Source organism: Coregonus clupeaformis, chromosome 18 (assembly GCF_020615455.1).
Source record: "Coregonus clupeaformis isolate EN_2021a chromosome 18, ASM2061545v1, whole genome shotgun sequence".
Taxonomy (NCBI): domain Eukaryota; kingdom Metazoa; phylum Chordata; class Actinopteri; order Salmoniformes; family Salmonidae; genus Coregonus; species Coregonus clupeaformis.
The window spans coordinates 16,520,401-16,536,784 of NC_059209.1; the positions used below are offsets into that span (position 1 = coordinate 16,520,401).

Here is a 16,384-nt window from a genome sequence, read left to right on the forward strand (position 1 = left end):
CATAAGAAACCATAAACTCCATAAATTGTCAGATGGGTTGTAAGATGGGTAGACGACCATTCATATAATGATTCCAGGATGATGTGTAGATACCAGAGACAGATACCGCTGACTGAATAACATCTGTCGCTGGACATAGCTAGATGTGTGTTTAGCCAGATACTTCCTACATAATGGATTTCAACGTGAAGAAATTAGCTTCGGATGCAGGAGTGTTTTTCACACGAGCTGTACAGGTAGGGTAGTTTATTTCGTGTCTCCTATACATTGACTAACGTTAAATGCTAGCTAGCTAATGTTCGCTAAATAGCTAGTAGCGTCTGGCTTCAGTAAAAACTGGAAACGTGATGATTTGGCATCATTGCCAAAGTCCTTTAGCTTACGTATTGACAGAATACCCTCTATATCCTATACAAAACACTGGTTCAGCTGACGTTATCCTCCTTTCTTCACAGTAGCTATCGTACAGTACTGCTAGCTAGTTTGCCTGGCGTGCACTATAGCCAGATATATTGGAGGAAGGTTTCTATGCCGTCTGTTATAGCCACTGCTAACTTGATGCTATAGCAGAAGTTCGCTAGTTGTGTTTTCGCAGAGGTCTTTCTTTGCCTTTCAGGTACAGTGTAGTGTGGGGTCAGAGGTGGCCTATCGTGTCCCCTTTGTCCAACCCCCAAACATTCCAAAGCAAGATACATCTTTCATTATTGTGACAGTGTGTAACAGGTCATGATAAAAATGTCACCAGGGAATGACAGTGGGACTGATTTCCTAATGACAGTAACGTTGCAAGGAAGCAATGAATGTCTGCTCAGCCCATCGACATTCTGGTGAAACATTAGACAGGGACTGGGAAACTAGCAGGTGTAGTGTTTCATGGCGTATGAGGGCTTGGTATTTAGTTAGATGGTTTCCAGTAGCCTATGAGGAGACGCATGACGTGAAGAGCATCTCAAAACCAGTGATAATGCTGAAGCTTCTAGTGACATGGCATAGGGCAGCTCCACAGGCACTATAGAAAAGTACAATGATACACAGAAACAGTGGAAATGCACTATTGATGTTGAGTCAATGCAATAGGCCTACTGCAATAGGCCTTGTTCACAGACAAGTGAAAGTGATGCTGTCATTGTGTATTTTGCCAAAGTTCACAGGGGAAAAGTTTGGACAGGTAGAGAAGACTGAGCTGGATGCCCATTTTGAGAGTCTGCTCAGCCGTGCTGATTCCACTAAAAACTGGACAGAGAAAATCTTCAGGCAGACAGAGTGTCTGCTGCAGCCCAACCCAAGTAAGGCCCGGCATACACACTGAACTCCCACCCCTACTTAATGCAAACACACACACATATACACAGGATAGAAGGACCAAAAACACATTAGATTAAAACTGTAAAAAAAAAAATGTTTTATGTGAAACATGGTGGTTACATGGTGATAGAGAGCAGGGAGCTCTAACCTGTGACTTTCTGATTTTCCATGCTACAGTTGACCACACTGGTGAGTATCCCTCCCTCCCATAGTGCCCTGTTGTGGAATCTTTTCATCCGTATGGTCTGTAGTGCAGCTCTATGCAGTATTGGGCATTTTCAAGCACCAGTCTGTTCTAACACTTGGTCTGTGGGTATGAAAACCTGTTGATTATCCTCTATGGCAAGCGGTAGCCTACTTATTAGTGAGCAGCTCAACAGCTGTGTCAGCTGTAACATGCAGCAATTCATTCCTCAGAAACATGCATTTACCATGTTTGGGATAAATATGTTAGTCTCTCTACAAAGGCATTATCTGAGTGAAATAACATTTATCTCCACAACGACTTCATTCTACACCTCGTTCCCACCATGTTGAATTACAATACTGTACATTCTCATTTTGGCCATTTTCTTACTTTGCTTTGGCATTCTTCTCTCCCACCAATTTCCATTCTCAGACTAGGTTTCATAGTGTCCATCAGTGACAACTGTTTTTTGCCAGGCCTCTCTTGAAGCATGCCCCCTCTTTCTATCTGCAGGTGCCAGGATTGAGGAGTTCCTGTATGAGAAGCTTGACAGAACGGTTCCCTCCAGACCAAATAATGGAGAACTACTGGGTCATTACATGCAGGATGCGGCAAAAGATTTTGGACCTGGAACTCCATATGGTGTGTGACTCAGGCTTTGTGTACACTTATTCTTCCCAGGTGGTCTAAATCTGGTTTGTTTGAGCGGATTGGCCAGTGATCATTTCATTTTTGAGAGAGGAAGCCGACACCGTGCCTTGGGCCCCATTCAAATCCATTAATACAATTTTCTGGAAAGTGCGTTTACACACTTACCCAATACATCTTCACTCTGTGACCTCACCCTTATGCATGCTATAAGAAAAGCTCAAACCATTTGTGGTATATCCCTGTGAGAAAAGATCTCCATAGTTGATACAGGATATTGATTTTAGATTACATTAGAAGTCAGTCACAGGTTGCAGGTGTAATTACAGGGTACAGTGAAAATCTTAAGCTCTGAGCTCCAACATATGGTATTTTTCCAATAGTTTGTAGTGTATAACTCTTTCGAAAGCCTTTGTTTATACTGATGATTTCACCGTAAGGTGAGTGAGCAGTGAGATTGGTGATGATAGCTGTTGTGAGCGTTAGTGAATTGGTCTCCTCCCACCCCTTCACTTCCCTGCCCTCCAGGCTGTCTCATGTCTGTCAGGCCAATAAATCGGCCTCTCTCCTTCACTGTCCTGAGGATCAATAGTTCTCTCTCTCTCACTCTCTCTCTCTTCTATGTGGATGTTGTTGAGAGCTGCAGGCTTGGCTCTGATGCGCAGAATGTTTATGCAGAAATTAGTTTATTAGGTGTTGTGGAAAATAACCACTATACTGTATTACAAATAAGGTCTTACATAGTTTTTGTTGCATCAAGAAATTACTTTATTAAAGTTTCAACAAAGCCGATACCAGTCTGCAGAGTGGCACCCCGTTCTCTCTCCCTTACGTCACATTATATACCATCATCCCCAACTCTTCTAGCTCTAAATCCCTCCCTCTTCAGTTTCCCGCTCTTTATCACTCCACGCCCACTTCCTTTGTCTCTGAGGGGGGCTAAACCTAACATACACAAACCTCACCCCATCATGCTGTAATCAATCAAGAAGATACCAAGGAGACCAAGGTCTAGCCCAAACTCCATTCAACCCTGGTGCCACTCCCTTCACTGTGTTTGACGAGAGAGACAAGTTTCAGTCTCTCATCAGATAAGACAGCCATGGATTTAAGTAAGAGCAAGCAATTTGACCCTAGGGCAGATTCCCTCTCTACTCACCCACACAGTGAAATTATGACCCAATACAATTCCTGGCCCAGTAACAAAGAATTCTAACTTTATGCTCTTGATTAACCCAGTTCTACCTCATAGTCCATTAAACTCTACAGTTCATTACTAATAATTCACCACATAGGCTGCCTGTCTGTGGTGCTTTTCTCCTTCAGTTGAAGAAATGTAACTCAGTCACAGAGACCTGAGTACTGGGCCATGTACAGTTTCATTTAGAGCTCTGCAGTACTGCTGCTTAGCAAGGATTTGATTTATAAATTAATTCCATTATTTTAGAATGGCAAGCTGATGCCAATAAGTCCCCTTTGTTTTTTCCAATATGAAAAATGCACACAAATACAATAACCTATACTAAGCAAGAACATGCATGTTTTAGTGATTTTAAATCATTTGTTTTCTAATTAATTAATTTGTACATCATGTCACAAAGCAGACAGCTGTGTGGAGCAGTGGAAACCCCTGTGGAAACCCCTTATTGGCATACAGATCAATACATCACTCATCAATCCCATTCTCTCCTCTCCTGCAATAGTAACTAGATTGGCACTGAGCTGCTCTAATCAGGTCGTTAGTGGCCTGTTTCTCAGTTGTGGGTTTTAGTGATGCAACCTTCTGTGTGTGGGTGTAGTAGTGGCTCCTCAAAGCAATGACGTGTAGAAAAACAATTATAGTTCCTCAGTATAAGAATGCAGTCTGTCCATGTTTTCCAACAAATAACCTACACAGATATTCATACTTCAAATTACACAAGTAGTAGGCCTGTTTGATGCTATTATCCTTGCTATGTGGTATTCAGCAGGTATCCCTGTACTCCTTTAGTCTGTTTTACATCTGAGGAAACCACAACGTTCAAAGGGGGAATTTGAGTTTCTGCTTTTTTTGATAGGTCATGTCAAGAATGTTGCTACTCTGGAGGTTCCCTCTCTGTTTCCTTCCCACTTTCACAGGTATTAAGTAGTTGGGCATGTAAAAGACACAGAAACGAAACTTAAGAACAGGAAGCATAGAAATAGCGCACATTGAACAGATCTACCGCTTCTTAGACTTGTTTTCAATGAGAATGACAGATCTATTACACACATTTCTATGTGAATTTGGGTGACCCAAAAAGTTGCATATTGCAGCTTTAATGTTTGAGATCCTAAACTGGTTGTGTTGCACTACCAAGTCCTATTGGTCTCGACTTTGTCTATCTGTATTCCTCTGATAAGTATTAAGTCATTTCTCTGATAAGTATTAAGTCATTCCTAAGTAATAAGTCAGACACTTAGACCTATATTTCACATATTGTGTGTGGGTTCATCATATGCTCATTGTGTGTGTGTGTGTGTGTGTGTGTGTGTGCTATAGGTAACACCCTGATCAAGGTAGGCGACTGTGAGAGGAGACTAGGCGGTGCACAGAGAGAGTTCCTACAGACCTCCGCTATCAGCTTCCTTGCCCCACTCAGGAACTTTCTGGAAGGAGACTGGAGGACCATCTCAGTGAGTCTGGCTTTCTGGCCTCAGAGGGACATCTTGGGATTGCATGCAGACCAGTGTATAGACCAGGATTGAATACAATGCTAATCAACACCTTGGGATTTACTTTACTACTTATTACTGTATGGATGTAGCAGGACTTAAGGGCCTAGCCAAGTTAAACATAGCCTGTATGTGTGGGGTTATGCCGTGCAGAGAGTTGCTGATCTTCTCCTCCCTGTCTCAGAAAGAGAGGCGTCTCCTGGAGAACCGCAGACTGGACCTGGACTCCTGTAAAGCACGGCTGAAGAAAGCCAAACTAGCAGAGTCCAAGGCCGCGGTGAGTCCCCCCTCTACCCCCTGCCCTCCACCTCTCCCTGTGCCCCTTCAGCTGCATCATGTAACCAGCCTCCAGTTCAGCGTGAACTGCTACTGCTAACTAACATCTTTCTCTGTTCTAATTATGTTCACAGTGTGAGGGAGAAGTGAGTATTAGTGTAAAATATTGTCCACTTTAGTTCTTTATTTTCCCTTTTTCTTTCTGACATGCTCATTGCCACCATGAAATCCAGTTGAATCCATGTTTGTTTTCCAAGCATTGCTCAATGAGAAGCCAAGAGAGGAAAAAAACAAAAACAGACTAGAGTTGTCTTGAAAGTGAATGAAATTAACTTGTGGCATGGTACACTGGAGCAAACCCATATATGACCCTAGAGTCAACAAAACTGAGTAGTACACAAAAGTATTTGGAAAATGCCTTTAAATTGGACTAGTTTATGGTTCCAAAGTGACAAACTGCATCCAATTTCCAAATCTATCCCCTCATTAAATCACAAAGGCCTATTTGAGACCAGTAGTGAGAGGAGAGGCCCTGTCCCATGTGAGTGCAGATGACTGGGGTTGAGAGTCCTGATTGCTAACATGCTTGCGCTATTATACCATGACCAGTGAATGTCTAGCTTCACCTCACATTCCCTGCTCCCACTCAGAGCATTTGAAATGTTTAGATTTTTGGCTGAGTTTTTCCTTCAGCTCAAAGATCTGATTTGATAAGCCATTGTATTAGCCATTTGAGTAGTTGTTTTTCTGTAATAACATGAGTAAATAAACAGATATACAGAGGAAATACATTTTCTTTCAGTTGTAGACTAATATCAAATCAGATATTTGAAACCTGTATGCATGGTAATTGCCACATGAAGGCATGCTATTTTTGAAATATGTATTTGTTTGTTTAGCCTACTTACACTATATATACAAAAGTATGTGGACACCCCTTCAAATTAGTGGATTTGGCTATTTCAGCCACAACCGTTGCTGACACGTGTACAAAATCGAGCACACAGCCATGCAATCTCCATAGACAAACATTGGCAGTAGAATGGCCTTACTGAAGAGCTTAGTGGCACCGTTATAGGGTGCCACCTTTACAACAAGTCAGCTCGTCAAATTTCTGCCCTGCTAGAGCTGCCTCAGTCAACTGTAAGTGCTGTTATTGTGAAGTGGAATCTTCTAGGAGCAACAACAGCTCAGCCGCGAAGTGGTAGGCCACACAAGCTCACAGAACGGGACCGCTGAGTGTTGTAGCGCGTAAAAATCGTCTGTCCTCTGTTTGCCACACTCACTACTGAGTTCCAAACTGCCTCTAGAAGCAACATCAGCACAAGAACCGTTCGTCAGGAGCTTCATGAAATGAGTTTCCATGGCCGAGCAGCCGCACACAAGCCTAAGATCACCATGCGCAATGCCAACCATCGGCTGGAGTGGTGTAAAGCTCACCGCCATTAGACTCTAGAGCAGTGGAAATGCGTTCTCTGGAGTGATGAATCACACTTCACCATCTGGCAGTCCGACGGACGAATCTGGGTTTGGCGGATGTCAGGAGGACGCTACCAGCCCGACTGTAAAGTTTGGTGGAGGAGGAATAATGGTCTGGGGTTGTTTTTCATTGTTCGGGCTAGGCCTCTTAGTTCCAGTGAAGGGAAATCTTAACACTACAGAATACATTGACATTCTAGACGATTCTGTGCTTCCAACTTTGTGGCAACAGTTTGGGGAAGGCCCTTTCCTGTTTCAGCATGACAATGCCCCTGTGCACAAAGCGAGGTCCATACAGAAATGGTTTGTCGAGATAGGTGTGGAAGAACTTCACTGGCCTGCACAGAGCCCGGACTTCAACCCCATCAAATACCTTTGGGATGAATTGAAACGCCGAATGCGAGCCAGGCCTAATCGCCCGACATCAGTGCCCGACCTCACTAATGCTCTTGTGGCTGAATGGAAGCAAGTCCCTGCAGCAATGTTCCAACATCTAGAGGAAAGCCTTCCCAGAAGAGTGGAGGCTGTTATAGCAGCAAAGGGGGGACCAACTCCATATTAATGCCCATGATTTTGGAATGAGATGTTCGACGAACAGGTGTCCACATACTTTTGGTCATGTAGTGTATTTCTTTCCTGCAAAACATTTGTCTTTTGATACTTTATTTACTTTGGGATTTTCCACATACTCATACATTTACATAAAATATACATTAAAGATCAAACCAACAACTCATCACCCAGATATAGCATTCACAGTTCCAGTTCCTCTATACTCCATTATATTATAGCTTAGCCTCTGTGAAGACAGGAACTATTGTCCAGGTATACTGATGGTGAATGACATGATGGTTGAAGGTTGGCTTCCTTTATGGGCTATGACACATGACAGGCTGTGTACAGATAATGATCTCACATCCTGCTGTGTTTATTTACACATGCTGCATAACCATTAACATTCTAGTCTAACGTGGCTTGGGACTCCCCAGGAGATATGCAGGTGTTGAAAGATATTTGGACCGGTCTCAGACTTGTCTCTGTATATCAGCAAGCAAAGAACAAAGGGTTTCGTTTTTGCTATGTGTGCTTTCCTGTCACATGACATTCTTAATTTTTTTGTTTTGTTTGTTGATTTGTTTCTTTGGTTTGGTGCACACCATACTGTATGTGTAAACTCCTCTGCCATGTCTGTAGGCTGTGCCTGATTTTCAGGAGACCAGACCCAGGAATTATGTCCTCTCTGCCAGTGCATCTGCGGTAAGGAGCTTAAACAGCCAGTCCACTCTACACTAACACTGTACATGTAGCCTACTCTCACTGACCCTCAGTGTGCTCATACCCTCGAGCAGCCTCTCCATACACTCAGTGTACACATGCGTCATGTTGCAGGCAGATAGACTACAGCCTACTGTTGAGAGTGCAGCTCCCCCTAGAGGTCCTAGAGCAGTGTTTCCCAATCCTGGTCCTGGGGTTGCCTCGCGAGCCACCCTGATCTAACAAGCTTTCATGAATTGTTCACTACACAAACAGAGATCTGTGTAGCGAACCATTCACGTAAACTCGCAAGATATTCTCTACACAGATACAGATATGACAAAGTTGGCTCTTTTACAATGGGGTCATTGGAAAATAATGTTTGTTTTCCCCTATTTGTGGGCGTGGTCCTTCTTATGACGTGAATATCGTCTTGGAGTATAAGTCACTATAATGTTAATCATGTCTGTCTTTGTGTTGTCACCCATGACAACCAGGGTTGTATACAAGACACACCATGAGACATATTTATTAACATCACCAGATTGCTTTCGGCATAGTTTTACGGTAGTCCATTATCTATCTATGTGACACTTTTCGGACACACCCACAAAAGTAGTGTAAATATCTTCACAGGTGTTTCACTTCAAATTATCCAGATAAAATGTACTCTGAACACAGTACCAGAATATTTGGCAAAAGCTGCTGTTCTGAATGCACTCTTGGGTTGAAAACGTATGTTTCTTAACTGTCATGTCATCAGTCTCAATCCAATCTAAGAATGTGTGTGTCTCCCCTGTGATGTCATCAGAATGTGTCTCTCTCTCCCCTCTCTTGTTGTGCTGTGGCTTTTCAGCTCTGGAGTGAGGAGGTGGACAAAGTGAGTATGACATGTTTGGACACCATCCTCACGTACTGTCTAAATAAATTATTTATTTACTTTTTATCTTTGTTTCTAGATAGTGTCTCTTTCCACAAGTTATCACCCCCAGAGTTCACACAGGTGGACACAAAAACAAAACAGCTGATAAAGGACAATGGGGTGATGTAATATTACATGTAGGTGTTACCGCCACACCAGCGGTCACGAGTCATGAAGGCAGTCAAATTGAACGTGACCGTTTAGTCACGGTAATTAGGCTTCTCCAAGCTCTGATGCTGCTGATCGTCATTAGTAGCATAACAAACTTGATAACTGGCTGTTACTCAGCACTCTGTTGTCCCTCTAATCACTCTGACATCAATGCAAATGTAATCGAAATTCTAATGAAACGCTTCATGAGAGCCCATGAGTTCATGTTGCGCAACATTTCTATAGTCTATGCAATTGCACGAGATCCCATCAGCTTTCTATAGGCTAGGCCTACTATATTTATTTCTCAACTTTCCTAATATTAAGCACATTGCTTATCTTTACAACAGGAGTATAGCCTACCTGGCTGGCATGAAAATGAACCACGGGAAAATCGTCCTCCATTTGCTATTTAAGTGCATAGATTACATGTATTTTTTCCCACTGCCCCTGTTTCGAGACGGGTGCATGATAATATAATAATATAATATGCCATTTAGCAGACGCTTTTAACCAAAGCAACTTACAGTCATGTGTGCATACATTTTCATGTATGGGTGGTCCCTGGGTTCGAACCCACTACCCTGGCGTTACAAGCGCCATGCTCTACCAATTGAGCTACAGAGGTCCATTCTAAATGAAAACAAATTTCACACATATATTATTTAGATTAAATCAAGAATAGTCTGATGGGTGACAATATTAGCCTATCACTTATGAATTATATATTATCATTTGTGAATGATGCCCAGCACAAGGCAAGAAACAATGCCTTTTATTGCAACTTTTTAAAATCATAGTCGCACACCTCATGTAGCCTAGCCCATAGGCCTATATGTTTTAATAAGGATTGTATCACAACTAAAGCGGCCAAATAACTTCTTAAAATTAAGCACATTAATCCGCTTTACAGGGGTGTTAAGCCTAACTGGCATACATAAACTCCAGAGTGGTCTAAGGCACTGCATCTCGGTGCTTGAGGCGTCACTACAGACCCCCTGGTTCGATTCCAGGCTGTATCACAACCGGCCGTGATTGGGAGTCCCATATGGCGGCGCACAATTGGCCCAGCATCGTCCGGGTTTGGCCGGTGTAGACCGTCATTGTAAATAAGAATTTGTTCTTAACTGACTTGCCTAGTTAAATAAAGGTAAAATAAAATAACATAAATAAAAATAAGCAGCGTGTGAGTTTCAAGTTTAGGGAAGATAATTTCCACCATAAAAATGCACCTGTGCGCTTTGCTGCACTTATAATGTGAAGAAATAGCCTAATAGTTTATCAACATTTAAAGCTAAACATTCTGATCTGTTGTGTCAGCCACATTGCGTAAAAATTAATTTGGGATCTATCGCATCCCACAACTGTCCCAGACTATGTTTGGAATATTTATTTCTCGCATAGAATAGGTCAACTTTTGTACTATGGGGGATAGTAGATTGACATAGGCTAGTGCTTTTGCTGTTCGTTAGGCCTACTCATCTTGTTGGCTGACGAAAAGTAAATGTGGACAGTTCTTCCAATATCTTCAATATGCACCTTGGAATTGGATAAGGACATGCGCAGTTGCGTCCCCGATGTGTCTGTCTTCACTTGTAGCCTGTGAGAAAGACCCGATCACGTGATGGAGAGCCATGTGAATGAGAGGTGCTTCGGAGTTCGCAGCACTCCGGGCCAAGGGCACAACGGCCACTGGCCGCAAAAGGCATGGATTTTGTTTAGGGTGCATTACGGCCACACAAAGGGGATGCCGCCGTGAAATTCAAGGCATTATCAAGTGGTTGTCAAATTCTGAACGAGAGACTGATAAAGTGTGTACAGCCTGCGCAAAAAAACAGCAGAGCTCATGCCTTTCAAGCAACTTTTTTCAAATCATCATTAGAGTTGCCTAATTTATAAAAAATCTAAACATATAGCCCAACGTTTGTAGAAAACCTGAAGTTACATAAATAACTTTAAGCGTAAAGGAATACCTATTTCTTTGTTAACCGCTCAACACAAGAATAGCCACATGTGCGCACTCAAGTCATTTGGAGAAAATATCATTTATATTTTATTCAGCTTTGTTCAATTGTATTCTACATACTATAAAATAATGCAAATCTTGTCTGCTAAATAAACCAGTGTAGCCCACAGTCATTTGGCATAGCCAGATCAGGACCTAACATAAGGACAACTCATAGTATGCTATTTTGTTCTTCTGAAATAGACTACATTTTCTTCATATCTTGCTTCTTTAGACATGTATAAAATAAATAATGGATTTATTGTGAAGGTGTAGGCTATTGAGGGAAAAACGTTTTTGATCCCCTGCTGATTTTGTACGTTTGCCCACTGACAAAGAAATGATCAGTCTATAATTTTAATGCTAGGTTTATCTGAACAGTGAGAGACAGAATAACAACAAAACATCTAGAAAGACTCATGTCAAAAATTTTATAAATAGTTTTGCATTTTAATTAGGGAAATAAGTATTTGACCCCCTCTCAATCAGAAAGATTTCTGGCTCCCAGGTGTCTTTTTATACAGGTAACGAGCTGAGATTAGGAGCACACTCTTAAAGGGAGTGCTCCTAATCTCAGCTTGTTACCTGTATAAAAGACACCTGTCCACAGAAGCAATCAATCAATCAGATTCCAAACTCTCCACCAGGCCAACACCAAAGAGCTCTCCAAGGATATCAGGGACAAGATTGTAGACCTACACAAGGCTGGAATGGGCTACAAGACCATCACCAAGCAGCTTGGTGAGAAGTTGACAACAGTTGGTGCGATTATTCGCAAATGGAAGAAACACAAAATAACTGTAAATCTCCCTCGGCCTGGGGCTCCATGCAAGATCTCACCTCATGGAGTTGCAATGATCATGAGAACGGTGAGGAATCAGCCCAGAACTACACGGGAGGATCTTGTCAATGATCTAAAGGCAGCTGGGACCATAGTCACCAAGAAAACAATTGGGAACACACTACGCCGTGAAGGACTGAAATCCTGCAGCGCCTGCAAGGTCCCCCTGCTCAAGAAAGCACATATACAGGCCCGTCTGAAGTTTGCCAATGAACATCTGAATGATTTAGAGGATAACTGGATGACAGTGTTGTGGTCAGATGAGACCAAAATCGAGCTCTTTGGCATCAACTCAACTCGCCGTGTTTGGAGGAGGAATGCTGCCTATGACCCCAAGAAAACCATCCCCACCGTCAAACATGGAGGTAGAAACATTATGCTTTGGGGGTGTTTTTCTGCTAAGGGGACAGGACAACTTCACCGCATCAAAGGGACGATGGACGGGGCCATGTACCATTAAATCTTGGGTGAGAACCTCCTTCCCTCAGCCAGAGCATTGAAAATGGGTCGTGGATGGGTATTCCAGCATGACAATGACCCAAAACACACGGCCTAGGCAACATAGGAGTGGCTCAATAAGAAGCACATTAAGGTCCTGGAGTGGCCTAGCCAGTCTCCAGACCTTAATCCCATAGAAAATCTGTGGAGGGAGCTGAAGGTTCGAGTTGCCAAACGTCAGCCTCGAAACCTTAATGACTTGGAGAAGATCTGCAAAGAGGAGTGGAACAAAATCCCTCCTGAGATGTGTGCAAACCTGGTGGCCAACTACAAGAAATGTCTGACCTCTGTGATTGCCAACAAGGGTTTTGCCACCAAGTACTAAGTAATGTTTTGCAGAGGGGTCAAATACTTATTTCCCTCATTAAAATGCAAATCAATTTATAACATTTTTGACATGCGTTTTTCTGGATTTTTTTGTTGTTATTCTGTCTCTCACTGTTCAAATAAACCTACCATTAAAATTATAGACTGATCATGTCTTTGTCAGTGGGCAAACGTACAAAATCAGCAGGGGATCAAATACTTTTTTCCCTCACTGTAACATGGATTTATTATACTTTTTAAAATGTAGATGTTTCAAAGGTCTGCATCAGTGGCTTGTAGGCTATGTGTGGAAGCCAGGAGATGCTAAATGTGTTTATGTTAATTAACGTCAATTACGGTGAGACCGACAGTTATTTGCTCGACAATCACCGGCTGACGAAATTTCGTAACCGCCACAGCCATAATTACATGATATCTCGTTCTGTGTTTTTGTTGTTCTGTAGGCAGCGCATGAACTTCGAGTGGCCCAGACAGAGTTTGACAGACAGGCAGAGGTCACACGGCTCCTGCTGGAGGGCATCAGCAGTACACACGTGAGTCATGATGTCACACATGTGGAGTGGACAAACATGACCACTACACAAAACCATTCTCTTTAGCATATGCACTGTTTACCATGTATTATGCTGTTTTAACATGGTGGTCACAGGGTATGTTGAGGTTGTCTTGTCTGTGTTTTGGATATGTTGTCTGTAGGTGAACCACCTGCGCTGCCTGCATGAGTTTGTGGAGGCGCAGACAGCCTATTACAAGCAGTGTTACCTGCACATGCAAGACCTGCAGAAAGAGCTGGGCAGGTGAGGACTGGCTCTGGGTAGATGCAGAGCATTTATATTGGGCACACTTAGCTGGGGTGTCTATGGCTGGCTTTCATTTGCTGCAAGCTGTTTATCAATGACCGTCTCCACTGTTATCTCTTATGCTTTCAGTTCCAATGGAGATGTGTAAGTAACATTTGATGACGATTACAGTTGAAGTCACCTTTACTCAACATATTTATGTTCACAGTTTTTCTAAATCAAACATGAAGTCTTATTATTCCTTAGGGAATGTGCTGTGTACCTTACGACTGTCTTCTCTCCCTAAACCTCTGCAGGTTTCCCAACGCGTTTGCTGGTAACCCGGGCCTCTCCATGGCCTCCGGTGGCTCCTCTCCCCAGGGGAATGCCACCCTACCCCTGGACGCTGCCAGCGCTGTGGAGACAGACACACTGAAAATCGAAGAGGTACAGGCTCCTGCCACGGGCACACGCAAGGCCAAGGTCCTGTACGACTACGACGCTGCCGACACCAGTGAGCTCTCCCTACTGGCTGACGAGGTGAGCACACAATCCTTTCTTTCTGCACACCAGTGATTAGTTTAATCAGGTGTGTCCGTGAAAGGCTAGAATATGTGGACTGGTTGCTGGCTCATGTACAGTTGCATTGTATTAACACTGCTGAAGCACTATTAATACACTACTGTATGTTATTTTGTCTTTTCCCAGCTAATCACAGTTTACACAGTGCCAGGCATGGACTCTGACTGGCTTGTTGGAGAGAGAGGGAACCAGAAAGGGAAAGTGCCTGTCACATACCTGGAGCTGCTCAGCTAAAGAAACTACACTCAAAGAAATACATGGACAGACAGACACACACACACACACACAAAATTGCACTCACATGCCTTCAAACATGCAGACATCGACAAATTCAAACAAGCAAACACACCCACTGTACATTCTTTACGCACGAGGACTGCATGAAATCATTGGTGATTATGAAGCCAAATGCACTACATTGAATATGGATGGATGGTTACCATGACAACTTGGCAGAAAATTCTGAAGTGTAAGACGTTTACAGATTATCTTAATTTCACCCTGCTTCTCACCGCAGGAAAATTATCCTGCAGCAACAAGAAATGTAAATGATTATGTGGATTATAGTTAAGGGACATTTTTGTAGGGGCTGATAAATTTTTTCAATAGGGCAAATCAAGTCTGGCATTTTAAAATGGAAATTACAAACTTTAGAAGCCTTTTAAACCTTGAATACACTACAATTTGCATTTCCTGCTGCGCTGGAAAATTCTCTGCGACAACAGAGTGGTCAAATTAAGATAGCAGATCAGTACATACTGAAATCCCCTGTATTATTCAGACTTTTTGATTTTATTTTAGGTGACCTAAAGCAGGTGTGAAGCTTCTTACTAGCGTCATAGCCTACCCACTCAGTAGCACCTGTTTAAACTATATGCACCAATGCATGCACCAATGCACCAATCTTTTCCATTCCAAATACTATTAGGGTACTGTACGTCTAAAACATATTCCATACACCCTGTGCACCTCTGGTTAGTCCACATTCCTATGGCATTTCCCTGCACAGCTCTACCACTACCTGGCACTGAAACATTTCATGGCCGTATGCCCTGCTTAGTGACTAACTGGAAATGTACTCACTCTCACAGCGAAGATTTGAAGCACTCCTAGTCGTTTACTAACTGCCTTACAATGATGGGAGAGAGCTGTTTCCATCTGCTATAAGTAATAGAATGTATTGTACACACCACAATGTCCACACTCTCCTGTTTGCTTGGACACTTCTTTTGAAGAAGAAAAGCCAGATCTAACATAGAACATACATTTTGGCATGCAAGACTATAACTTGTTATCATTTAAGTATCTGTGGTGAGCAAAATTCCCATTTGTGTCCCTTTTTTAGTTTGCTCTTTTGCTCTTCTGTTTCTTAAACATGTTACTGTTCCTTCAGTTGTCTTTCTGTGATCTCAGTGGCTTCAGACAGGACCTAGGCTGCTGCATGTTATGTGATACTGGCAGGAGTTGGTCAGACTACTCTGTCCACTGCAAAGCCTCTTTTAAAAAATTGTAATCCAAAGTTTTAATGGCTGTATATTTATTGCTCAGACCTTATTAGTACCAAAGCAAACACAAGTATACACATGCATGCAATTCTGAGCCCAAACCTGGTTTGTACCATTGCTGCTGTGACTGTTTTGGCATGTCTTGTTTTGACCCTTTTCTGCCTTTACTGTCAATGTATTTATTGCCTGTTTACAAGCCATGCTGAGTGAATGAAAATATGTAGGATGTAATAAAAAAGTATGCTTTATTTGGACACAATCCGGTTATGTGGTCGTCAGCTCAAGTTGTTCTTAAGCTAATATTCTGGTGTAGCAGTCAGTCAGAACGAATGTAATCATTCTCTTCTTTATGTAAGATTTAACTTTATGTCCAACATCCTGTAACACATCAAATAAAAGTTTATTGGTCGCTTACACAGATTTGCAGGTGTTATAGCAGGTGCAGCGAAATGCTTATGTTACTAGCTCCAACAGTGCAGTAGAATGTCTAGCAAATACACAAATAATCAGAAGATCTAAATAAGAAATCAAGAAATGTCAGAATGAGTCCAATTAACAATCCAAAGTAGATATATTAGAGTGAGCAGTGTCAGAATCCAGAATATAAATAAGTGGTGTGTATAGACAGTATATAACTTGGAAATAATTGTATGTACAGGAGTAGGTATATTAGGATGAGCTATGTTGAGAATACAGTATACATACACAGTTAGTAAACAATATAATATATGCCACACAGTCATGGGTGTACAGGGAGTACAGGAGGGGGCTGGGCACACACCCCTGGGGGGCCCCTTCTTGAGGATCAGTGTGGAAGAGGTGTTGTTGCCTAACCTCACCACCTGGGGTCAGCCTGTCAGGAAGTCCAGGATCCAGTTTTAGTGGGAGTTCAGACCCAGGGTCCTTAGCTTAGTGATGAGCTTGGAGGGCAC

At 42.5% G+C, this 16,384-nt stretch overlaps 1 protein-coding gene across 6 annotated transcripts; it reads left to right on the forward strand.

Annotated features, from left to right (window-relative positions):
• The first annotated feature begins 61 nt into the window (after positions 1-61).
• Positions 62-14,534, forward strand: LOC121550287 (endophilin-B2). 6 transcript variants are annotated; one of them, XM_041862481.1, is made up of 14 exons: positions 62-236; positions 1,145-1,286; positions 1,483-1,494; positions 2,006-2,134; positions 4,662-4,795; positions 5,019-5,111; positions 5,245-5,256; positions 7,784-7,846; positions 8,700-8,723; positions 13,030-13,119; positions 13,283-13,383; positions 13,516-13,530; positions 13,683-13,905; positions 14,074-14,534. In XM_041862481.1, exons 1-14 carry the CDS (start codon positions 174-176, stop codon positions 14,179-14,181), a joined length of 1,209 nt encoding a protein of 402 aa, XP_041718415.1. In that variant the 5' UTR covers positions 62-173; the 3' UTR covers positions 14,182-14,534. The 6 variants fall into 6 exon arrangements, with proteins under 6 accessions (XP_041718415.1, XP_041718418.1, XP_041718417.1 ...); XM_041862484.2 differs by lacking the exon at positions 13,516-13,530; XM_041862483.1 differs by lacking the exon at positions 5,245-5,256.
• The last annotated feature ends 1,850 nt before the right edge of the window (positions 14,535-16,384 follow it).